The sequence below is a fragment of the Anguilla rostrata genome, chromosome 16 (assembly GCF_018555375.3).
Source record: "Anguilla rostrata isolate EN2019 chromosome 16, ASM1855537v3, whole genome shotgun sequence".
NCBI lineage: Eukaryota > Metazoa > Chordata > Actinopteri > Anguilliformes > Anguillidae > Anguilla > Anguilla rostrata.
Window position 1 is genome coordinate 24,302,466 of NC_057948.1, and position 26,857 is coordinate 24,329,322.

The 26,857-nt window shown below is 43.2% G+C and overlaps 1 protein-coding gene across 1 annotated transcript in view; it reads left to right on the forward strand.

Annotated features, from left to right (window-relative positions):
- LOC135241967 (protein unc-13 homolog C-like) overlaps positions 1-26,857 on the forward strand; it is a 95,441-nt gene that overhangs the window by 18,999 nt on the left and 49,585 nt on the right. Inside the window, exons 7-16 of the mRNA XM_064312800.1 lie at positions 18-237; positions 1,854-2,081; positions 3,342-3,483; positions 11,061-11,230; positions 14,015-14,130; positions 15,049-15,212; positions 19,995-20,148; positions 20,507-20,575; positions 22,842-22,931; positions 24,843-24,971. Of these exons, the coding sequence (XP_064168870.1) occupies positions 18-237; positions 1,854-2,081; positions 3,342-3,483; positions 11,061-11,230; positions 14,015-14,130; positions 15,049-15,212; positions 19,995-20,148; positions 20,507-20,575; positions 22,842-22,931; positions 24,843-24,971 (1,482 nt within the window). The remainder of the gene's footprint in view (positions 1-17; positions 238-1,853; positions 2,082-3,341; positions 3,484-11,060; positions 11,231-14,014; positions 14,131-15,048; positions 15,213-19,994; positions 20,149-20,506; positions 20,576-22,841; positions 22,932-24,842; positions 24,972-26,857) is intronic.

Genomic DNA, 26,857 nt, shown 5'->3' on the forward strand with positions numbered 1-26,857 from the left:
TCGCTCTTTTGTTTCAGAAAGTGCACGTCTTAAGGAAGACCTTGCAGGCCTTAATCTATCCGATTTCATCCACCACGCCTCACAATTTCGAAGTCTGGACGGCGACGACTCCCACGTACTGCTACGAGTGCGAGGGGCTCCTGTGGGGCATCGCGCGCCAGGGCATGCGCTGCACCGAGTGTGGGGTCAAATGCCACGAGAAGTGCCAGGACCTGCTCAACGCCGACTGCCTGCAGCGTGAGTAGACGCTTCGAGCCGCGGCGAATCGCGAGAGTGCATTCATCATGGGAAGCGAACGGCGCTGCTATCCCAGCCACCCGTGTCTCTAGTGAGCGCTGCCTTCCTGCAGGCTGATTTGTTAATCAGCTGAGGAATAGTTATAGCCAGTGGTCTTGTGCTTTTTTTTTTAGGAACTAGAAATAAATGTTTGTATTGCTACTTAGGATGGAGTCTACAAGGAGACACATACCTGTGAACGTATTGTTTCGTTTTAAATGGTGCCTTATGGCATGTACGCTTGTATACACATGCACACACACACACACACACACACACAGGTGTGCGCGTGTATGCGCACACCCAGGATGTAGTGCTTTGTCAAGACCATTCAGTGCAACAGGGCAAGTTATGTCAAAAAGAATTTCTCATCAGCCATTCAAATCTCGCTTCAGTCTTCATGTCTGAAATAACTGAGACATCTGGCACGTTGGAAATATCTTTTCTAAGCACAGGACAGAAGAAAGTATACTGATATAGCTGGGTGCCACGTACCCGCTCAGTGTGCAATGTTCTCTCTTAACATAGATCTGTTTCTTCTATTGAAGGTGTCACAAAAACAAGCTCTGTTTGTGTTATTATCCTCATGAATATCATTTAACTGTCAATTATGAGACATACCTTCATATTTATTCCGTTGTTAGTTTTGCTTTGCAAGGATTTTGATTGTGGCTGATGCTGCAAACAGCTCTTAATGTTCACAGTGTCTGAAGCTTTCAGGAGGTGAATCTCAGGCCACTGATTTGATTGTGCAGGATGTAGGCTGCTTATTATGCTGTCATCCTTTATTGTGTGTATCTTTGAATTGCACCTTCAAGTATGAAAATCCAGCTGTTTGGCTGCCATGTCATTTAGAAATCTTTCACGTATTCACTGTACCTGTTTAGAGCATTTAAGATACTTAAACAGCCTACATTTTATATGTAATCGATTTAAGCACTGGATATTTACTGAAGCAGTTTAGGTTAAGTACCTGCTGAAAGGTTCCACTCACCCACCTGGGAAATGGACCTGAAATTACAGGTTCAGTTCTGTAACCTACTGCCCCAAAATGTGTTATCATGAAAAAATGATATTTACCCTCAAGTGTTCTTAAAAGGATTTTATTATTATTATTATTATTATTATTATTAATATTAATAATAATAATCCTGAACTCAGTTGAAACATGCTAAGCCACTATTCAACCAGTTTCTTTTCACTGACCCTTTTAAAATGCATTGGATTATTTGTATTTTGTGAAATGCAAACTTCACTCTTCTTTACTGCTTATCCCTAAATCAGATGCGCTTGAACTGATCTGGAATTTAGTCATTGTTTCAAACAGACATTTAATGTGATTTTAAAGTCTGTGTCTATGACCTTCATGTGAAAACCGGCTTGTTCATTTAGTCTTCTCTGCGGTCGGAAATCTGCGGCCAAAAAAATGTGTCAGGGGCAGCTTCTGCCGATGCTGCAGGCTACATACATGCGGAAAGTTCATGCTGATGCCGGAGAAGCGCTCAGCTTTCCAGTCACGGACTCTCATTTACCCCTTTCCCATTTTCCAAGATGAGATGTCTATATGTCACCTGCAGGAGCCGTGGAGAAGAGCTCCAAGCACGGCGCCGAGGACAAAACCCAGAACATCATCATGGCCATGAAGGAGAGGATGAAGATCCGGGAGAAGAACCGGCTGGAAGTGTTCGAGGTCATCCAGGAGATGTTTGGAGTTTCCAAGGAGGATTTTGTGACCCACCTGAAGACGGCCAAACAGGCGGTGCTTGAGGGCACGTCGAAGTGGTCTGCCAAAATCACCATCACAGGTAGAGTGTCAATCACCCACTGGCCTGGACTCAGTGAACATTTGTCCTTAACCTTGTCTCATGATTAAATTAGTATAGCGTTAAAGAACTTAAGGACAGCTGATGATTGAATCTAGGGCAGCCCCGAGACTCAACTGTAAAGCTTTACAACTTTCACAGTTCTACAGGATTTCTACAGATGAGAATTACTAAATAAAATAACTACTGTGTCTTGGGCCCCCTTCGTGGATTGTGAATCTTGTCACATCTCCCCTGACAAATGGACTTTCCCAGCAATCATCTGGGATGTAACAGTGGGGTTCAACCTGTTTGGGCTTGTTTCCACGGTTCCATTTCAGTCACCATCACGCCACGCTCCTCTCTTTGCGGTCTCCACGGCAACAGAGACCATTCCGGCACAGATTAAATTCATGAACCCTTCATCCTGCACCTCTGAAACTGGAACTTGCTTTTCACTTCATCCAGTTCGTCAATGTGAAGGGCAGCTGGCAACTCAGATGGCTTTATTTTTTCCCAATTAAGCTTTGCATTGTGTTCATTTAGCTCTTATAGATTTGTTCTACAGTATGAGGTAATGGTAATCAGTCAAAAGCACAGACTCTGAAGGCATACTCCCACTGAGAGTTGTAGCTTCTAAACTTCCCGCATATGTCATCGTCAGGACCCAGAACTGCACTACTCTGATTGGCCAGTCTTGTTTCCTCAGATACAGACTGCATTTTCCCTGCGCCCCTGGGCAGTGCTACAGGCCCTCTTTTATATACCCAAAATCAGCTCCTGGCACATACTTTCCACTGCCCAGTGTCAGAGACGCTCCCCAGTAACCAGTCACAAAAAAAAAGATATATGTATGTTGAATAATTCAATGTGCCACTCATTCATATTTAATGCCCAGCATCCTTTTGCTTTTATGGTTCTGTGAAATTCTACTGCCACAATGAGTAATGGCGGTACGGGCTCTCTAGATTTTTGTACCAGCTGACCCAATTTGGGCTGGCAAATGAGTAAGTGAAAATAATATAATTATATTTCTGGATGTGATATATGCAGTTTCATGTGTTTATGGTTGTGCTATATGTCCTCACAGTGGCCCCTCGTTTAATAACCTTGCCTTTACTGTATAGCTCGGTGCTGACAGTCTGTCTCTCTCTCTCTCTTTCTCTCTCTCGCACTTTCACTCTCTCTGTCTCACTCACACTCACACATGCGCACACACACATGCACACGCATGCACACTCACACACATACACATGCACACAGTTATGTGTGCTCAGGGCTTGCAAGCCAAGGACAAGACGGGGTCCAGTGACCCATATGTCACCGTGCAGATTGGCAAGACCAAGCGCCGGACCAAGACCATCTTCGGCAACCTCAACCCTGTCTGGGACGAGAAGTTCTTTTTGTGAGTATCGCTGTGATGAACAGCATTCCATTGATAAAGAGCCGCAAATAATGATCACAAAAGGCTGTCGTTACGTGAAAGATTGAAATAAAACTGACAAAGACCCACAGAATGACCGCCATAAGAGAGGTGCCTGAGAATGTCAGACAGCAGACACTGTGCACATTCTCATGCTGAGCTTTCTCCTTCATAGACTCCTTTCATTCTTTTCTGTCCCTTTTGTGTTTGATTCTGAAGAATCTCTGTGAAATAAAAATTCCGGAATGTCATGTTTACCCCTTCCAAATCCTCACTGTGTGTTATGGCAGAGGAGCCGATCATTTTTCCTTCCCTCGGATGGAGGCTAGTGCTAAAATGGAGGTAATGAGGAATGAACTGTAGTCTCTCTGCCTTTCCCCTTTTGCAGAAATGGGATGATTTCTTTTCATATACTCGAAGTGAACTGTGACGACTTTCGTATCCTTGAGCCCACCTTGATAATTTAAATGTCACCAGGAGTCACAGAGAATGACTGAACGTGAATTTCACCCACATTTATATGTATTAAGTCGCCACATAAAACACTATGCCACGGACCCTTGATAAAATGTAGGTGTCAAAATTACACAAGCGAAGCACAGGACAATTTTAGACCTCAGTGTCACAATTTACAGCCTGGCCTTTCGTCAGGGCGTGTGAATGGAGTGTGCCTGTAGAATTACTCACTGTTTGGTGTACAGTTTGCGGTACCCCTTTTAGATCTCCCACATTGAAAACCAAATAACATATCACGGAAATTTGTTTTTCATCTTGGAAATACCAGACGTCATCTTCATTTATGCGTTGTTGTAAACACTTCCGAAGCTGCCATGTATTTTCGTGGCAGCAGACTATAAATACATCAGTGATGGAACCGTGAGCATTTTCATTTGGGATGAATGTCCTAAAGCAATGCACTCCTAAGCATACTGGGTGTCGAAACAACTCAGACTCATTGATGAAAATCCATAGGATGGAATCATTCCTATTCAAACACTGTGTAAATACTGTGCATAAATGACTGTTTTTAAGCATGGTTTTCAGCTCTGAATATTTATAGAATGCATGCTCATAGTATTTAAATTGGCTTTTCCAGATAATATATTAACTATTAAAAGTCACTTTAGTTTTTAAATACATGTTTCATCTTGGATAGATTATTTATTATTAATTCATTTAATTATTTAGCATTTATTATGATAGGGAAATTCTCATATAGATACATTGTGTAAAACAGTAGTCTAGTGCATTGTACCGTAACATTTCTAAATTATATTTATTTCTAATGATTGTCCCTTGAAGGACTTTTAAAACAAATTATATGTAGATGTCAATGTTAAACATTAAGTACAATCAATGAGATTAAACAACCAAATATCTCCTTGCCGCAAGAAAATAAATGTAGGTGAACAAGACCACTTTAAATAAATGTCTGTTTTTCAACAATAAAGAACCAAATTCTGGTAATGAAAAAGGTCACATGAAATGAACCAAGGCTGGGTTGAGCACATTACATTTATTTGGCAGACTCTTTGATCCAAAGTGACGTACAATAAGTGCATACCAAAGGTCATTGGAACAACTACAAAACACAAGTCCGATAACGTTTGTACAGATATTCATAGCTATGAACATTAAGTTCACACAGTGAACGTTACTCTGACTCATAAATCAGATACAAGTTCAATTTGTATGTTACTTGAAATCCTTATCCCAACCATGGCAGTCTTTTGTTACCTGATCCATATGACCTATAATGCTGATCAGCTGAGCTTTTTTAATCCTCTGTCCACTATTAAATTCCATAAGGGCCCTGCCTTTCTAAAACTGCACATACTTCTGTGTGAAGTGCTTCACTTACCTTATTACCTACTTCGGTTAGTTTGGTACAAACTGTTACATGTATTTGTAGGCTTGAGTGAAGGGTTGAATGAATTCTGGCTTAACTGTTTAACTGGATGTAAAGCAGTTAAATGGAGAACCTCATAATTTATCAAGTTGAGACATTGAGTAGCCATTTCAAGTTGACACAAACAGTATTTGTATCATTCACACGCATAGAAGCTGCACAACAAAGGGCTCACAGCACTTTTAGGCCAAGTAATTTGAAACCCAGATCAATATTCAATTAACAGCTCAATCAATTAGAAATTATGTGCAGTACAAACCAGGAAACTAGAAATTCAGTGTCTCCCTTGGATCAGGATGACAGTAAAGTGTCCAACTCTTAACAGAGTCCAATTTGGACCATATATTATATGTAAGAGGTAATTTAACTCTGAACATTTGAACATCTGAACTCTGTAGGAAGCATAACATTCAGTACAGTGCATCCAGCCGTTCCAAATCAAATGTCTGTTTTGAGATCAAAGCTATCGACACTGCGAGAGTGCATAGCCTTGTACAAATAATGACGCAAACCACCGAAAGTGCAAGATTCTAAAAACACAGCTGAACAAAAGAAAAAAATACTGCTTGCTTGTTTTGTTCTATCCTCTCAACCTAAATGGCAAAAGTGTGTGACAGCGTAAACATACTTGAACAGTGCTATTCAGTTCCACGGCAGATTGATTGTGTGGTAAGAGATCTGCAATTCCCAGAAATGGATCTCAGACTCCCCTGAATTAAAGTAAACCTCTTAGAGAATAAGGAATGCTTTCATTTCATTTCATCTGAGCTGAAGTCCCTTTATGAAAGCACTGCATGTTATCTGAAGCCTCGGTGGGTCCTTGGCAATTCCGTGCACGTTTTCCATCGTGGGTTGAAACTCGATATATTTGGACTGGTTGTGTGTGACAGCGAAGCGGCACCGAAGTTAGGAGAGCGCAGCCTTGGGCACACGGGGGTTTTATATTGATGATAGGGAGGGCGTGAAACCATCTGCTGCCCTGGGACACCGCAGAGGCTCATTGTTCATTGTCTGCCCCCCTGTGCTCGCCCCGCATTGTCTTACGATGAGAATGGGGGGCCAGCAGCTAACGCAGCTGGGAGGAAGAGCGCTAATGAATGCTTCTTCCTCATGCTGGCAGTGCGGTGCGGTGCAGTGGTCGAGAAAACAGCTCTTGTAATTCAGGAATTTCAGGTTCAAATCCCAGGTGTGGCACTGCCATTGTATTCTTGAGCAAGGTAATTAACCTGTGTTTCCTCAGTAAAATATCCAGCGTGTATGCAAAAAAAATAGAAGTGTGCCATTTAGGTTGCACAGGAATAAAGGTATCTGATAAGCAAATGATGTACGTTGTGCAATAGAGTGTTATACAGTACTGTACTGTCACTTGCGTTTCCTGGATGGTGTTATAAGCAGGGCAGAGCCAGTGAAAATGCAGGTATTGAGCAGCATGAAAAAAATCACCAGTTTATCCAAAAGGAAGAAAAGGAGAGAAGCCAAAACCTTTCTGAATAATTCATCCCTGGGGAACTTAATGTGTAGGTCATTATAACGAAGTGCTACATAAAGTAAAATGCCTGAAGTGCACATAGAATGCTGATGCAGAGAATAATAAGACATGTTCGCAGTTCCACAGTCTTGTAATGGCCATTACTCATTGCACACAAAGAAGGAGGGTGTTGTGTTGGGATACTTGTGTGTCTTTTAATGGCACCATTAAAAGTGATGCCTGCTGAGCTGTGCCATAATTTATCATCATTTTTTGGGATATTCGACCCCAACATGGCAGGGTCAAGTCGAGAGTGGGCGATGTTCAGGATGAGTATGATGGTAATTGGCTCCCTAATGTATGTATGTTCACAGTATAGCTGGCCAATTGTTATATGAACAAAAAATAGTTCAACATAAAGTACAATCATGCCTGTAATTTTAAATTATATAATTCAGCCAGTTAGGCGTAAGAAGCTGTCTCTGAAAAAGAACAATTAGTGTCTGTAGCCTATTGTTATTTTTAAATGGCCTTAAAATTAGAGATGTATGCAAACTAGAATTACACAGTTCATGTTTTTTTGTTTTTACATTGTCATTTTTAGCTACTGATTTTTGCTTCATTGTTTTTCCATTTTATAATTATATAATTATTTTTGCATTATCATCATATTAGCTTCCGACTGTATGAAAATGAGCAAGTTGGTTGTATATAAACTACTGGCAGTAGTACTATTACGTGCCTGCCCTATTTGTTCTTTGAATGCAAGTGGCATTTAAAGTTACATGATATATACTGTGATAATTTAAGTGAACATTTTTTTGTAAGATTTCACTCTGATTCTCAAGATCCGATCAACTGATGTCAGAGACTCTAACAAACAGTGAGACGCCGTACCCTGTGCGAACCGCAGGGGGAAAGGCCAACCTTCAGCCAGCACTGTGCAGTTCATATTTCATACCTTTTCAAACAGTGACAAATGAGTCTGAAAGCATTCAGAGACCGCAATGACCTGGCAATGCATTCAGAGTCTAATCTGTGGACTAGACATGCTTGATAATATGCGTATTTGTTCCAAAGGTGAGGGCTGTATGCCATTGGACTGTAGTACTCAGACGATCTGTGTCGGGTTATTGCAGGACTCGCTCATTGTTCAACTGCTCTGCTAGCTGCGAAGTTAGTGTTTTGTGTTGTGCTGCGAGTGCTGGATCAGTTTTCAGGACCCTGGACAGCGAATAACAGAAACCACTGAAGATCAGGGTGGAGACGGATGAGAGTTTCATGTTTCAGATGCCAAAAGTGCGAAAGTGCACATTGGAGGTTCAGGAAGGCCTGAAACTACTGTGTCATCTGGGTTCATTTAAACATCCTGCTCTGTAAATGGAAGTGAAGTGCAGATTTGTGGATGCAGTTTGTGTTATAGAAATTTCAACATTTCCTCTGCTGAAATCACTGCCCATGCAAAAAAGCGCCATCTGCTCAGCTGTTAAGAAGAGATCAATTACTCCGCTGGATACTGAGAACAGTCTACGCCCCTTCAAAGAAAGGAGACATTGGAGCAAGAGCCCATATTCCCATAGGGCTTTGCCCAATCGTGTTTGTAAACAGAACAGAACCTCGCCCTTTTTAAAACTCAAAAACCAAAAAATATTGACAATTCTGAAACTGGAGCCAAGTCAGATATCTGACTCATGTATCATACTCTGAATTCTGGGTTCATGTTCCAGTGGAGGTTCCCTTTAAAAAAAACAAGTGCAATTCAACAGAATAGAGTATATCAGTTACCCTCAAGCCTGGTACTGGAGAACTGCAGAGTGATTTTTGTTTTTGCCTTAAGATCTGCAACCGATTCAGACCCAAGAAACAAGGTGGCCTGAGTTAGCCTTGTAATCAACTGCTTTTACTGATCGATTGCTGTGCTACTCCAGTACTGAATAAGAGCAAAAGCCTGCAACTCTCCAGGACCAGGACTGAGGACCATGGCATCTCATTGTATATTATGAAGTGGACTAAGCTGCTGAAAGATGTGAACAAGGGAGACTGTGTGGGTGTTTCAGTATGAAGTACTGTTTTGTAATACAGTCTGAATTTCCTGCATCTCATGACCAGAGCTCAGCCTCAGCCTTGCCCTGAGTGCTGCTTTGGAACGCAGAGCTCAGCCTCAGCCTTGCTCTTAGTGCTGCTTTGGAACGCAGAGCTCAGCCTCAGCCTTGCTCGGAGTGCCGCTGAACCTCTGCCCCCATTTTTGCAGCATTGCCAGCATTCTTGGGCTCAGCAAGCGCAGCAGCTGCAGACTTATGCTAATCAGCGTGAGACATGCCAGCCTCCTGGTCTGAGATGGGAGCTGTGTGGCTCCCTGTCTCTTTGCTCTGGAGCCACGCTGAGCGCCGAGCAGCACTCCGGCTATCCAACAGGCCCCCGCGGGACACGCTTCCTCTGCCCTGTCTACAAGACAACTCCGACTCCCACTTCCCTGCCGGGGAAGGGCTGGCGAATCCCACCTCTCTGCACACGCCTCAGAGCACCAGAGCAACTGAGAAATGTATGGGTGGGTGGGAGGTGAGGCATTCTCAGTGTTGCCAATCCCAGCTGATAGTGGACATATGGAGGGGAATATTGTGACATGCTCCTGTATCTTGAATTTCTTTTTCATGTAACAGCGCATCACATTAACGTTTTATCTGGTGAGCTACGTGATCAATTCTGTGTGAAAACTTAAAAATGTCTTTTCCTTTACCTTTTAATTTTCTGAAGTCAGTATCTTTGAGTTCAGCATGTGTGCACTATTCAGACAGCACACATTAAATGTGATGTTAACTGCCTGAGATGGACACTGTGCATTGCTTCAGTCATTAGTATGGTAAGTATAGCAGTTAGATAGTGCCATCCTCATGGGATTGGCTTAGATCCTGTGATAAGGATGTGTTCAGACCTCTATAAATTCAGCTCCCTTCACGATATAGATGTGGTCTCTCTTGAGGTTTTTTTAAATGCTTTTAAGTGCTCACATTATTATAGTGAGTATGAGGGGACATTCTGAGATCTGATCATTGGATTAGGCTTGAAAAGCAAGCCGAAGGAGAGAGCATAATTAGCTTCACTAGCACATATTATTTTTTTAATGGAAATTCTGCTGCCTGTGATTGGGAAAATGTCCTTCTCCCAATAATGGAATCATCTATTCTGCTTCAATATGCTTATACTATGCTTTCCCCATAACTGTCTCTCAAGGAATAGGATACCTGCTGAGGCTTAATTCTTTTGAGGTCATTTTTGACGCACAGAGTGTCTGCTACATCTTGGCCCTGATTTAATGAAACCTCTCAGATGTTAGTGGTGGAGACGGTGGCAGATGTGTCCGTGCCGCACTTCCTCGCCCCCCCCCCCCCCTTTACAATTCTTTAAACAGTGGCCTTCATTTCTATGCATTAGTCTTTGTCAATTAGAGGGAGAAGCACATACTATAAATTTGCTTTGAAATGTAATGTACTGCATGTGTTACAGTGAATTAAATAATGAACTTCTTTGCATTATTGGAAATGCTGCATTGAATATGCAGTGCATCCATTATCCAGCTGTGTGTGCGTGTGTGTGTGGGTGTGCCTGCGTCTGTGTGTCTGTTCATGTACTTGTGCAGAAAAATGCATACATATATATATATATATATATATATATAAAACAAACACATGATGCACATATAAGTAACGTACATACGCAAATGCATGTATGTTAATTATCTTGGTGCTCAAAATCTGTTTGTATAGTTAATTGGAGAGATGTTTTGTACTCATCGCATGTTAGATTCCTTTACACTAAGCCAGTTGCTTGTGGTGCAAGATAACATAAATGCATCCATATGAGCAGGGACATAGACCTGGCTAAGTAAATACTAGAAGTAGTATGTGTGAAACATCACACAAAAAGCGCTGAAGTACTGACGTGGCAGCCTAGGAGGATGACAGTTGTAAATACATACAAACAGTTGCATAATATTACTGATCCCACAGCAGCCTCTGAATTAATAGCAAGTTCTCGAGGGTGAGGATGGAAGGGAGGCCAAATGCAGGCTGAAGAGGTGGGATTCCAGTCTGTGATGTAAGATGGCCGTCTCTCTGTCTGGAGGGCGCTGTAAGTGCCCTGCTATTGTAAATCCTATTGCTTTCTTTCCCTTTTGTATTCCAGCGAGTGCCACAATGCCACAGACCGGATTAAGGTGAGAGTGTGGGACGAGGACGATGACATCAAGTCGCGGGTGAAGCAGCACTTCAAAAAAGAGTCGGATGACTTCCTCGGGCAAACCATCATCGAAGTGCGGACGCTCAGCGGCGAAATGGACGTGTGGTACAACCTAGGTACGCTGAGCCTCTTTGTGCTTCTGTGCGGCACTGTGGATTAGTAGAGCAATGCCCTGGTGAGAATCCAGCTTCAGGGCTTCAGCTTCCCTCTCAGGGTGGCTTCACACTAGGAAGGGTACCAATAGCTGTAAACCACATTGATAAAAATCTGTCAGTTATAGTGTAGTCACACCTCACAGCTAAGGTCAGTGGTCTGAAACCTCAGTCCTGGAGGGCCAGGGTGTCTGCAGGGGTCTGTGGTTTGCTTTCAATCAGCAGCTCATTTGGGCCCAGGTAACAAGGTGTTTGGACTTTCTAACCAGTTAATGAATTGAATTAAACACGTAAGTAAACACTAAAACACCCCAAACCCTTCTGGTTTTCAGCTCGACTAGGTTCTCTTGCTACCTGCCATCACATCTCTCAGTGTGTTTTTTAATACTATTGATTGGTTTGATGTATTTTATCATTAACACTGCTTTGAAAAAAATCACTCTGGCAACCCCCGCAATAGCCATTGTTATTGTACTAGGTTTCTTTAATAGCTTTTATCATGGTGTTATAGGCTCCATTAATTTGATCTTGAATGATTTAAACGTGTTCCACAATGTGGTTATTGCTGTGATTATGTGTCATAGTGTGGTATTCTCTAGGCTGGGGACATGTGCTACAATTAAAAGGATCTGTCTGAATGATAGCAAAAGAAGGGCTGTCAGTTATGTCATCACTGTGGTGCATTGATGAGCTCATAGGCTGATGCGCATTTGGCGATTGCGTCACCCAGCGTATCGGAGGGTTCAGTCAGTTGGGAGTCCACATTTATTATTGCTATCTAGCAACCCACGCTGGTCGACTGGGCGCTCGTGGACTGCGCGTTGAAGCCGCATATGAAAGGCCTTCCTATGACTCCACTCCATGCGGGCTGTAGTCTGGAATGTGAAAAAGAAGCAGGTGGTGACGGAGGGGAGCCGCGAATGTCTACACCCTCCTGAATTGGCAGTGAGGTTCGCACATGAACGGCTGCTGTTAAAGATAGTTGGACACTTCAAATTAGTTCTGTGCCAAAAAAATATTTTACGAAAATGATGTGCTTGAAATGAGGAAAAATAACAGCGTTCAGCTCGTTGTGGACATGTTTGATACGGTGACCGAGGTTTAAAACCCAATGGTGGATTAACAGCCTCCTCTCCTGACCCCGTTGAAAGCTCTTGATGCGTTTTTGTGTTTGAATTAATGAGCACCTATTTGCTGCTTCCACTTTGTGATTGTAAATATGCTATTTATTGCTAACATTCTGCCTTTGTCTGTGAGGAAATGTTGAAAAATATCCCTTCACCTGTCTGTGTGCCTGTCATTACAAAATGCCAGGGGAAAGGAAATTCAATTGTTGTGGAGGTCGGAGAGCATGGGGTGGGGGCGGGGGGGGGGGGGGGCTGGGGCGACAACAGCAATTGAAATAAATTACGTTGTCAAAATTACCCCCGTGTGAAACCATAACTGCTGCACTCCATCCTGGTAAAATTGGCGGCTGGGAGAGACTTCTCAAAAGAAATGTTTCTGAAGGCACATTACACAACAAGTGTTCTAGTCTGACTGCACACCGCTGACAATTGAATAAAAGCAGGATGTCACAAAATAGCTTGATGTTCCTGCAAAGAGTAATAACTCAGTTTTATGAGTCATGATCAGATTCACTATAGAATGGGAGGGTTAAAGTGGGAAAATATCCAGCTGCTGATCCTGTGTCTCGCTCCCTGTACATATGCTATATATTGCCAGAAGTATGTGGACACCCCTTCTAATTAGTGGTTTCAGCTATTTGAGCCACACCCATTGCTAACAGGTGCATAAAATCAAACATACAGCCATGCAATCTCCATTGATAAACGCTGGCAGTAAAATGGGTCATACTGAAGAGCTCAGTGACATTTAAAGTGGCACTGTCATAGGAAGCCACATTTCCAACAAGTCAGTTTGTCAAATTTTTGCCCTGAAAGTGCTGGCCAAGTCAACCGTAAGTGCTGTTATTGTGAAGTGGAATTGTACAGGAGCAGCAACAGCTCAGCCGAAAGCGGTAGGCCACACAGGCTCACAGAACGGGACCACCAACAGCTAAAGCATGTAGCATGTAAAACTCATCTGTCCCTAACTACCAAACTATCTCTGGAAACAATGGCAGCACAAGAACTGTCAAGGGCTTTATGACGTTGGTTTCATAAAGCAGCCATACACAAGCATAAGATCACCATGCGCAATGCCAAGTATCAGCTGGAGTGATGTAAAGCACACCGCCACTGGACTCTGGAGCAGTAGAAACGCCTTCTCTGGAGTGATGAATCACGCTTCACTATCCGTCAGTCTGACGGACTAATCTGGGTTTGGTAAGGTCCATAAAGAAATGGTTTTCTGAGTGGTGGGGAAGAACCCTGACCTCTACCCCATCAAACACCTTTGGGATGAATTGGAATGGTGAGTGTGAGCCAGGCCTTGCAACTAACATCTGTGCCAAACCTCACTAATTCTCTTGAGGCTGAATGGAAGCGAATCCCCACAGCCATGTTCCAAAATCTACTGGAAAGCCTTCCCAGAAGAGTGGAGGCTGCTACAGCAGCAAAGGGCGGTCCAGCTTATTAATAGTAATGCCCATGGTTTTGGAATGAGATGTTTAAAAAGTATATGTGTGGGTGTAATGTTTGGGTGTCCCCATACTTTTGGAAATGTAGTGTATGGGCCTTTTCCAAAGTGAGAGGGGGAATGACGTTAAATAAAATTTGCTTCTGCTCTTATTTTTCATCCCTGAAGAAAAACGAACAGATAAATCGGTGGTGTCTGGCGCCATCAGGCTGAAGATCAGCGTGGAGATGAAAGGAGAGGAGAAGGCGGCCCCGCCCCACGGCCAGTATACCTGCTTACATGAGGTAAGCACAGGCCCAAATTCAGTGACCGTGGCCTGTGTTCAATCACCATTTGTCCTTAATTTGGGCTTACAAGTAAATGCAAGTGACACACTTTTCTGTTCTGATTAAAGACTTTTCAATGAGCCCTGCAGGTGAACTTGTGCAAACTAGAGATGGGACTTGACAGAAAGGGCGGAGTTACATATGCTGTCAATAACTCGCTAGTCTGAATCAATCACTGTGTTTTGCTGTGTGGAGGGCAAACCCTTTCAATTTGTTCACACACAGCAGTGCTTGACAACTTGTAGATCAAACCATTATAAGGCTCATGAGACCCCACTCTCCCATGGCTCTTAACCATGGCATTTTACAAAATACCTGCGCTAATTCAACTTGCCAGCACTTGATACACCCCGTTCACTTCGGCTAATGTATGTTCCAGTCACTGTACAGTGGCACACCGCCAGAGTGCTTCAAACTTTTTTAATGAGCCTCGTATTAAATTACGGAGTGATCCCTTCAGCCCTCTGGCCTTCATCATAGACTCTAACTGGGTGTAGCATTATATCATTCAGTCAGTCAATTCAGGGCCCAAGGGAATGGGGGGAATAGGCTGCTGTGGATTGTGTGTTAGAATCATCAGCAGCAGACAACACTCTGATTAGTGAAAGAGTTGTGTGAAAATGGAAGAATTTTAATCCTTTAATGATAGGAGTCATGTGCTTACATTACTGCAGCCTGAAGGCTAGTATCAATCTGTACAGTGCACAATGGCTGTAAAAGCCAATGAGTGCCCCAGGGGGAGAGTATTATCCACCTGCAGATGAGAGGTTAAGGTGGTCGTGGTGGATCACAGCCTGCGAGAGCCGCCTTCAGCCTTTTACCGAAGCTCACAGCTCCTGTTTTCAGCGCCATGTTCTTGGCTTTGCTGCCCTGTAGAACCTGTTCCATTACCTGACGGAGGTGAAGAACGGTGGCGTGGTGAAGATCCCTGAGGTGAAGGGTGACGAGGCCTGGAAGGTCTACTTTGACGATGTCTCCCAGGAGATCGTGGACGAGTTCGCCATGCGATACGGGGTGGAGGCCATATACCAGGCAATGACGTGAGTAACGACCGGCTACTATTCATCTGTTCAGTTCGGTCAGAAATCCCTCAGCCACCATTAAACTGCTCTGGTTCCATCATAAATCCCTCATCGGCCATTTACCCATTTGATTCTGTCAGAAATCCTTCTTTCAAAGCTATTTTCACAGTCAGTACGACCACGTACCTCATCGGCAGGTTGAGATGCATTGAAGGACGCTTTCATTTTGATGGCTTTACCTACTCAAGCTCTATTGATTACAGTGACACAGAAATTTGTGGCATGTATGCAAAAGACCTACTGTCTATGGTATTAGGTCTATTGAATTGGGCGTAGATGGTTGAAACAGGCATGGACTTTTCTGAAGAACTGAATTCAGAAAGCAACAGGGAGGAGATTGTCAGAGGCAGGGTCATGCCAACCCCTCACACGTTTGGAGTGGCAATCATAAATTACAATCTGTTCACAGCAGGGAGGGATAGAACCTGAGAATGGAGACTGTCTTCCATTCCAGGATGTGTTTGTGTGAGCTACTAACCAATGCAAAACAGAAGTGCATGGCGCACGTTTTTCTTAACTCATTGTCATTTTTCCTTGTGTCCCTGGTGATGCTTGAAAACACCGGCAGTTGACCAGCATTTCTGTATCGTTTCGCTCTCCTCCTGCTCCTGCTCCGACTGCAGGAGGAGAACAGCTCTCTGTAATGAATCACACTCTTCAGTGTCACGCGTCCTCCCTCTGGCCCAGTGCGTTACTGGAGGCAGAGAGAGACAGAACCGCGGGATGGCGAGGCGGACGCAGCAGCCGCTGGGAAGCGGGGGGGGGTGTACTCGGCCTCGGCAGCGCGTACGTGCCCGCCATACGCAGTGCCGCCTCTCTCGGGGTGTGACAGCGGCGTGTGACGCTCGCCCAGCGTCTCCGGTCCCGCTGCGGGGAGCGCTCAAATTGCTCTGCGCAGCCTCCACCCCCATTATTCACTTCAATGCCTTTTTTTTTTTTTTTGTATCGCGCTTTTTAAAGGGATGCTGTCACAAAGACGCTTTACAGAAAGTTGGCTCTTGTTTATTCCCCAGCTTTTTCAATAATTGTAGACGCAGGCCCATTCCTGGGGCTTTAGCACCCTCTGTCAGTTTAGAAAGGGGGCACGCCAGCCGGTAAACGCTTCTTTTCACCGCACGGTCCGCCAGTCCCCGGTGCCAGAGGACTGCATTACTGAAACAGCTATTGAGCAGTGAGGCAGGGATGCCCTGTTGGCGCTACGGTTAATTATGACATCACACTGAGGGCCTCCAGCCACCGCTGGCGCCGCCATGTTCGGGGTTCAATCAGGACCGCAGGGCTCTCTCAGCCATTCCCGTTTCTGACTGGTCTGCGGGACCTGACGCGTGGCGTAGGCTGGGATAATCATTATCATGTGCTCGTCACAGAAACAAGCTAATTATTCGGCACCTTACTGATCATTGCAATGTCACAAAATGTTGTTAAAAATCTCAAAGGTGCATCTGTATGAAAATTTGAAAGCTCATTGAACTATGACAGCAGGCTGAATACAATTTTAATGTCATCTTAAAATGAACAGTGAATTGAAATTCATCTCTGCAATTACAGCCATTTTCATTTGAAAATGGTCTATATAGGGAGTTTCCTTCAACCTGGCTTAGTGCACCTATGGCAAATGCATAGTTATTTCAGTATGATGATGGACCGGTAATATAAAAAGGTTTTGGCTATAGGTGTAAGTCATGTAATTCATCACAATATAAACTGTTATGGTATAAATGGCAGAAATATATTATGGAGACTTTGATGCTGAAATATCAAATATCAGAGTTTTCCAATTGGATCTCCTTGACTGTTGCAGAGAACTCACTCCATTCGACTGTATTAAGTGAATGCCTATAAAGACGTTACCTCTCCCAGGTCAATATCCAATTTCCAGAACTCATCTGACCTACATACCATGGTCAGGGTCTGCTGGCTGTTGATTAGTTCAAATACATTGCTTTGTTCAGGAACCAGCACTTCACTGGAGAAAGAGAGGACCTAACGACCTTACTCTAACTTGGCGTGTGTGTGTGCGTGCTTGTGTGTGTGTGTGTGTGTGTGGGGGGTGTGTGTGTGTGTGTGGTGTGTTTGTGTGTGTGTATGCGTGTGTGTGTGTGCACATTTTTGTGAGTGTGAGACTGTATTTTATGAAGACCTGATGATGTCTTATATTTTTTCAGTGGCAGCATTATGTTGACTTTTCCAAATTAGCAAGTTAGCAGTCCAAATCATTCCAGCAAATGAGAGGATTATGATCTCACAGTTAAAAGGTCACTTGCTATTTTCACGGGCGTTAAGGGAATTCCAGACAAAACAGGAGTTGATGCACTTGGTTACAAGCGAATATATGTACATATTTCAAGATGCACAATAAATCACATTTTAGCCTTGGATGGAAATGAGAGAAGGAAATGCATGTGGTGGGGCGGGGGGGTTTGATCTGTGACTTAGGAGCAATTGTGTGCACTGTAGAGATGGCTTAAAATGAAACGAGGCTTGATAAAGAAGACAAACCCAACAGCTCGTAACATATGCCATTTATTCTGATTGCACCTGAAAGAGGGCTCCTCTTCAAGAGAGACTGAAGGCTGAGACCGCCATTTTCCTCAGGAAGCAGAACAAGCTGTGCAGCAGCTTGAGGACTAGTTGTCCCTGTCCTGCATCCTTCCAAGTGAGCAAAAGCCAGAATCTAATTGGTTAACCTCAATATAGCTCAGATTTTACTCAGAGTCTGGTTACATCCTAGGTGGCTAGAAAACTTTCACTTTTCAACCAAATGTAGCCAGGTTTTCACCTGAATGCTGGGTTGGTCCTGTCGTGGCATGTATCTGGGCAGAACTGTTGAACCAGTGTAATGTGAAGACAGGATGTTTTTGTGTGTCCCTCCCCCTTAGTGCTAATGCTGTTTTAAAAGCCGCTCTGTACTTCAGGGTGTGCTTCTATTTTTCCTGCCTTTGTTCCTCCCCAGGCAGCACTGTGCTTCCCACACAGCGAGCACGCTAGCTTGAGCTATCTACCGCACCCACCCAAAAGCCAATGATTTTTATTGATTTTTTTATTTTTATTTTTTAACAAACCATAGTGCTGCACACAGTGCTACAGCAGAGCTAGCACCCATTGGAAGACAGGCATAGCTCTCATTGTGGACAGCTGAATACGGTCCAGTGGATGCCTGGTGTGAAGTAGGGAGGAACTGTTGCCGTGGTAACCCACAGAACCTGGTCTGACTTAGAGCCACCCTGCCTTGGGTGGCACAGGCTTAGTACTAACCTGGGGCTGAGGAATGGGTGCTTGTGTATGATGAAGGCATGAACAATATTATGAAGATATTATTATTGTTGTTATTTTTATTATTTTTATTTTATTTTTCTGAAACCTCATTCATCTTTAATTCCCACCACACTCACATTTCCCATGCATCATTTTAATTTTAGCATTCACACTAAAGACGCAAACTGTTCACTGACGGTTCTGAACTGGAAATAAAGTGTGAAGCGTATCCCTGTCCAATTAAGCACTGGGAATGACTGAGTTTACTTTACATCCCCATCGCCTGACAGCTCACTAATAGAACAGTGAATAAGTTGCTGCTGGTGGCACTCAAGTAATGATTGTGTTTTTCCGAGCATAACGCTGGTGAATTGTTTGAGCTTAATTAAGTGCTTTTGAACAAGTCAAATAAAAACTTAAAGGAAATGGGTCAGGGTGACGTGTAACATTAATGTTACCAGTTTGTGTAGGAGCACAGGAGGAGCAGCCTCCCCTTTTGAGACCCCTGCTTCTTCAGTGCAGGTTCGGATCATTGCCCAAACCTGGCGTACAGTCTCATCTTACAGCACTGACAGTGTGAGACTTCAAACGCAGTGTAATTGCACCATTGATATGAACATGACAGCAGACACATATTGATGCATCCTTTAAATTCCCACCTCAGGGAATCGAGAGATCTGGCAACCATTACCAAGTAAATTAACTGTGTCTGAAACCATGAATAAAGATCCATAACATGCGGTGTAGTATCAGCTCGCTTTTGCAGTGTTATTCAGCGCAGCTGGCCGCTATATGCGATCTAGAGGACATAACAGCCGCTATATGCTCTATTAGTCTTCTAATAGGAACGGAAAGGCGTGTTGTGTTTTAGCTGGGGCCTTAAGGTGCCTGCTCGCCGCTTTGTAATTACGATTCCCCGCCCTGGTGCTGTAAATTTCCGTCCTGCCCTGTGGGTTCAGCACTAATTCCAGCGGCCTGCTGTGCCGGCAGGCTGCGGGCTGCTTCCTTTGCAGGCAGCGTGTGTGGGGTGCTTTCGTGCTTTCTTCCTAATGAGCACCATCCGACAGCGCTCCCCCGAGACGGGAACACCCGCACCGCCGGGTCCGAGCCGCCTCTTCACTTCTGCACAACGGCAGACTTGACTTTTCGGAGATGTGACATTGTTAAACATTAAAAACCAAAAAAAAAAAAAAGAGTTGTTCACAGAGATGTGACATAATTCGGTTAACCCTGAGTGGGGCTTAGAGTGCAGGGCGGGGGGTTAAAGGAAAACGTGTAAAGATATGGAAATGTTTTGATGAATAGCGCCTACGGTTCAGCGCTGTATGATGAGCTGTAGAATTCCCAGCTGAGACCCTTGCATATTTTTCCCACGTTGTGATTTTGCTCTCCCGCTGGTATTCAGTCATATGCACAGCTGGCATGCTTGGCTTGAGAAGTGATTGTGGCCCATAGTTACTGTGTGCTATCCCGTGTCTTTTTCAGGCATTTCTCCTGCCTGTCCTCTAAGTACATGTGTCCCGGTGTGCCAGCTGTGATGAGCAACCTGCTGGCCAACATCAACGCCTACTTCGCTCACACCACCACGGCCACCACCAACATCTCCGCTTCCGACCGCTTCGCTGCCTCCAACTTCGGAGTGAGTCCGTGCTCCCGCTTCCCATCTGTCTGTCCCTGTTGCATTCCAGGGCAGTGTAGTACAGTGGTTAGGGAACAGTCCCGGTAAACTGAAAGGTTGCAGGTTTGATTCCCAGGGCGGGCACTGCTGTTGTATCCTTGCGCAAGGTATTTAACCTGAATTAATTGTGTATAGTATGTGTCCAGCTGTAGTTGTAATCATTATTATTTCCTGTTTTTACCAGAGCAGAGCAGAGCGGGGTTGGGGTAATTTCCATTCAGTAAATTCAACCCTGATCTTTGATCGTGTCAAGTTTCCTCTGTGAAGTTTATATTTTGTGTTAAAATGCCATGTAATAAGATTTTATTTTTCTGTACAGAGGGAAAAATTTGTCAAACTCCTAGACCAGCTGCACAATTCGTTGAGGATTGATCTGTCTAAATATCGGGTATGTACTGGAGGCATTGTTAATGTTTGTAAATAATACATTGGATATATTGTAGAGCAGACTCCATTTTACTTATACTTATATATAAAACACTTCACATTCACCTGTGTGTTATAAAATAGAATTGTTGAATACCTTGTGCCTGTAATTCCTTTTTTATTGTAAAACTAATCCATGGCAAACAAAACAAATAGGGTACATTGGATTAGATTGTGCTGTAGTGGGTTAATTGTAATTCTGTAATTTACTCTTTCTATAAGAGTTATGCATCATATTTAGATGTCAATCATTTCCTCAAAAACTTTTGATTGCTATTGCAGCAGTTTTTCAAAGACATTTATGTGTTATCTTTTTCATATCAAATAAAATCCCTCTTCTTCCCCAAGCAACAATATGAAACACAAGGAGAGACAGTAGAGCACATTATCTCCAAGTAGCACTGCTAATTCACAGTTTGACTAATATCTTGGCATAATGTAGACACTGACGTTTTTGATTTCCAGACATAGATTGATCTGGAACAGCTTTGATGTCAAACTCGTAGCGCTGACGTGTTTACGGAGAGAAGCCAGAGAATATCACACTGGCTTTATCTCCGCCCCACTGTCCCGTGGAAAGGAGCGAATGCCATCAGACACTAATGAGATTCAGATCAACAGCGTGTCGTTGAGTTTGCCTTTCCCTAAATCAGCAAGACAGATTCAGGTGAAAAGCTGCACGGTACTTCCTCCTGATGCGCATGGCTGAAGTAACACTTCCTGGTGTCAGTCACGGTTTTAATAAACACTGACTCCGGTCTTTCAGGGACACACAAGAGAGACGGTGTTCCTTCCTATTGTGACAACTCTGACTCTCAGCAAAACTTCTACAGGGTTTAGGAGAGGTGGCATTAAAAGACTGATACAAACTCAACATCCTGGAGGTTCTCTGTGGAATATGCGTAGGCTGCTCAATTTCTGTGTCTCTTTCTCCTGAATGAAACAAGCCTGTCTTCCAAAGCACTTGCCTCTTCCTGAATGTGAGCGAGATGGTGATGTCACACTCGGTTTTAACATTTACTCTTATTGTCTCGGGGCTGTGCGTATGCATCTTTTAGTTATGCAGGCAAACATTAGTTGTGATTCCTCTTTCAGTAATTATGGGAACCCTTAAATTTCTCCCCTGGTAAGGCAATATCATCCTAAAGACCTATCCGAACATCTTATTTACTGCCTAAAAAAAGAAATTTGCTCTGGGATTATGGGAAATTTCTTGCGCATTTTGGACTGTAATTAAGATTTTACTCTATCCTTACATAACTGCTGCTAAATTCACTGACATTTTAAAACTAGAGCACAGGGAAACATTGGCATCAGCACAGAAATGATTCTACACCATTATGCAAATATAAAATAAAAACCAATTTCCCCTGTTTTGGAAGAAGCACTGAGGCCAAGACTACCGTTGTCATATTTCATACTCTATTTGGAATTATGCTTGCTTGTAATACCTAGCATGCAATTTATTAATTATAGATTCATTAGTATCTAAATGATGTTATTGAACACATCTAGCGATGTTTATGACTGCTGTGAATTAACCTACCATCTGTTGAAATGGGCACAGATTGATATCTGAAAAGACAATTTATTAAATTAGTCCTTTTCTCACATGGGAGATAGTGCACACTGGGTTACATCCTGGACCAATTAAAGAGCTTTGGGGGGGAAAATGCAGTTGTTCTACAGACAGAACATTTTTATGGAGAATGCAGAGACAGACCTTAAAGTTTTATGTACTGTGTATTTTTTGGTCATGACCTTTTGCGTCTGTGGTACCGCTGGGTTCCATTACTCATGAGACATTAGTTTCTACAATGCTGCTGGAATGGTCAGCAGTAAAATGTTTTTTTATTGTATTTTATTTTATTTTAAATGTGGACCGCTAAATGTTTTGTAGAGTGATGTTGTGAAATTTTGTGGACAACACCGAGCACTATTACTTGTATGGGGCAACAACCTCATCCAATATCCAGGGGCTCTAAAGCCAAGATGTAAATGCATGAAATGTACCAGTACTATTTACTGCATGATATGGAATAAAACCCCCATCAAATGCATATCTGTTATATGGAAATGTAATGTGCTGAATTTTTAATTATGTATATTAATACAGGTAACAGTGAAATGGAGAGAGAAAGAGAGAGAAAGAGAGAGAGAAAGGATGAGAGAATGAGAATGACAGCAATCAGTGAGCAAGAGTCTCATTCCCACTATGTGATCACCAGGATAATTTCCCTGCCAGCAACCCAGAAAGGCTCCAGGACCTCAAATCCACAGTGGATCTGCTAACCAGCATCACCTTCTTCAGAATGAAGGTATGGAGGTTCTTATCTTCTCCGTCCCACTCCTGTATTTCTCCTTTTTTTCAGATAACGGCAGCTTTAATTTGTTATTGTCAAATGCTGTTATCACACCCCATTGTCGAGTTCCGTCTGAGGCTTCCATTGCTTTTGCCTGCTGAATTGGACAGTGACTCCAGAGGGGGGCATCTGGAAAATTCTCTCTGAGAGAACTTTCCAGAGTTGCTATTTGTATTGGTTTTTTTTTATTTTAGTTCATTGTTGTCTACTCTGCAAACTACACCATAACAGTTGCTCTGACCAGAAAATAATTATGAGGTTAAGTATACGATTTGAATGAAGCACAAGCTGACAAAATGACACGATATGCAGGTTTTCTAATATGGAATATAATGGCTGTTGTATGGATATCTAAATTGCAGAGTGATATATATGAATTATAGCTTGGCAATAATGGACACAAACAGTTGCAGTCTGCGCTGAAGGACAGTAATTACTGCCAGTTCATTAAAGTGCCAATCACATGCTGTAGTGTTCAATCAACATATTTTGATTCATGGCCAGACATTTTAATTCCAATCAATGCTGTTCATGAAACATTCTCATACAATATGAAGTGTATCCACTGATTTTTTTAAAGCATCCATTAAGTGGTATTCTTTTACATCTAAGAAAGGAATGTAATGGAGAACATTACGATCTGCCTATTCTAATTGCTTTGTTAAAATGCAGAAATTGATTTCTGCTGCATGTAATGTTGTTAATGACAGTTGTGCATTTTATTACTATTGATTTTCAAGATGATTTCATTTGTCTCTACAGTCAGGGTTTGCAGTATCTATTCATTCAGACTGTCAAATGTGCGTCCCACAAACTGGTATCAAATCCGTATCGTGCCACTGCCAAATGTGGCTGGCACTTCTGCAGGGCGGTGCATAATTTGTTAGAGAACCACCCAGAGAGGAAGGATTCCAGATGGCAGGACTTTCCTGTTCTCAACCTCACGGGATTATTCTTTGGACATTGCAGGAATGGGACAGGTCTGCAAATGCAGTTATAGGCATTTAAAACTGGAGAAAACTGAATTTGTGACATATAATCTCATGGGAAAACTGCTTGGCTGTTTGCATAAAGGAGGTCTTTAAATATACAAAGTCAGTAAATCTGTTGAATCCATGGCAGTGATCATGTTTTTTTCTGCCTTAAGCTGTTGTGTGCACACTCTCTGCTTTTAAAAACAACTGCCTTCCACCCTATTCTGACTTTACCCTTGAATATTTACATATTCAGATTCAGTAATGCTTTTCTACTCATATATTTATGTAGTTACCCCGCCACACACAGTGAAAACAGCCTTGTGCTGCAATGAGTGGCAGACGCTTCTACCCCAGGAGACGAGCAGGGCTTGGTTTAAATGGTACATAGACCTCCTCTGTCTGCAGTGGGGGCAGTGAAATAAAAATGTCACCCTGATTTAAGCAGCAGCAGCCCCCCCCCCCCTCCCCAGAAGCACAGCAAGGCTCATTACACAGGCATACACACATGCACAGGCTTGTGCAGGAGTGTGCTCTGGGACCAGTGGGCCATGTGTGAATATGTAATGCAAGCGATCTTTCCTGGTGGGGCGCTCAACAATAACATGCCTGCCTCTTTCAAGGCATGGTGATTATATGTGTGTGTGTGTGTGCGCATGTGTGCATTTGTGTGTGTGTGTGTGTGTGTGTGTGTCCGTGGTGACCCTGGAGAAGGGCATATTGGATGAAAAAAATTAAAAATAAATAAATAAGCATTGGTAGTGACCCTGGTGAAGGGCATATTGGAGGAAAATAAAAAAGTAAATAAAAATGAAATACAATAAAATGCTTATTAAGTAAGAATATAATTGCATGCTATCTATTAGCTAACTCTTTGTTTATGGTCTTTCAGGTTCAGGAGCTGCAGAGCCCGCCCAGAGCAAGCATGGTGGTGAAAGACTGTGTACGAGCTTGCCTGGATTCCACCTACAGATACATTTTCGACAACTGCCATGACCTTTACAACCAGCTTCTCGATCAGGTATGTGCAGGCACTGGTAAATGTCACAAGGGTGACGTAAAATGTACGAGTTCAGCTTCACTAATGGCATACCCTAAGCCAGGACTTCCTACTGATATGTTCCTGCCCCAAACCAGCAATGAATTCCCGGCAACTGAATAAAACAGGAAGTCAGTAAAGTTTCCCTGGGTCTTTCACTCAGTGCATGATAATACTTGTGCTTACTTGTGAACATTACCCGACTGCGGCTGAATATTGGGGGGGGAAACAGGAAAGGAGACGGTGTGAATGTGTAACGCTTCTCTGGAAGTCGGGCTTCACACATGGCGCGCTTCCGACTTAACTGGCACGCTCACGCCGCACGGCTGAAACCCAAACGGCACGTCCGCTGGAGCGTGTCTTCTGTTCCGCGCTGCCAGCGCCATCTGTCATGGAGCGACCGGGCTGGTCCGCCCTGCAGAACGGGGACTGAATGACAGCGACGCGCAACCAAACATGCTCAGAGGGCACCATGCAGCATGCAGCATGCGTATCTCAACGTGCCATCCCAACCTACAGTGTGACTTTCCCTGTGTGATAGGATTGCTCCCAATACGATAATCTGAAAAAGTGATGTCTCCCTCCCTTAAAGGGCACATAAGGCCCTTCTTTTAAAAAATTGAACTACATCATACAATTTCTGGTTTAACGCACATTTCTAACTGGTTGGGGGCGGGGGAGTCAATTAGGGAAATGAACCCCAGGGAGAGTCATTACTTGAATATATGGAATAAACCACTAATTCAAAGCCCTTTAAAAGGCCTGAGGCACAGAAATACCATATATAGATGCATGTCTGAATTAAAATATTGTGAAAGGCGATATATATGGTAGAATTAGCTGCAGTCATATTTAATGAATTGCATAATCATAATTGAATCCCCAGCCCCCCTCCCCCCCAGTGAACTTTTGTGTTATGGCACTGAATTTTCTGGGCCTGCCTTAATGGAAAAAATAAATCACAGGTAGTGTGTCATATCTCAGAAATGGGATTTGCATGTTTATTTGCCATTGGCATTCAGACACGAGGCTTCTGCCCACCTTTCCATACTGAGAATGCCTCTGGATGCATGCCCAGAAAAGATTTTGCGTGATAGAAATCTGCAGATTCCAGGGAGAGACTGATCTGCCAGGTCTGTGAACCAGCACTCCCGTACTGGGGATTGAATTAACATTCCCGCAAGGTGTACTGTGTGTATGCATGCGTGGGAACAGTAGAGTTAGGGCTTTCATCAGTTCCCAACCACAATCATGTTAATGTCACTACAGAGGAGGTGAGCAAGGAAGGGGTGTTATCATGTCCCTGTTCAAAACACTCATACCATACATAGGACAAGAACATGGGCAAAGAGGAATAGATTATGGATTTTCACTCCGTCTTAAAAAATGTTTAAAATAATAATAATAATAATAATAATAATAATAATAATAATGGTGAAGTCTGCTACACTTTATCGTTAACCTTTAGTTCTATTCCGTACCACAATAAAGCCTAGTACATTCAAATGTTGATGAAGTCGGTCTTTCGCTTTATGTGTTCAAACAGCCCAGGGGGTTATTGGCAGTTGCTTCATGTGAAAGATAGATGCAGGTGCTAATTACACTCAGGTCCAATACACTTGAACAGAAACCTGGTAAATTAGCAATTGGACATCTGCTTAGTAAAGGAATCGTTAATCCTGAAGAAACCCTAATAAGTGCCCTTATACTGTTGTTGAATCTAGAAGTGTTTGCTGTTGAATATCCATCGCTCTCCGCATGGTGAATATTTAATGCTTAGCTTTCTGTTGACCCTGCCAGCGTAGTATTTCAAATCACATTCAATCATCAGCGACAGAGCACAAAGAGCCTGCAAGAACACAGAGCCA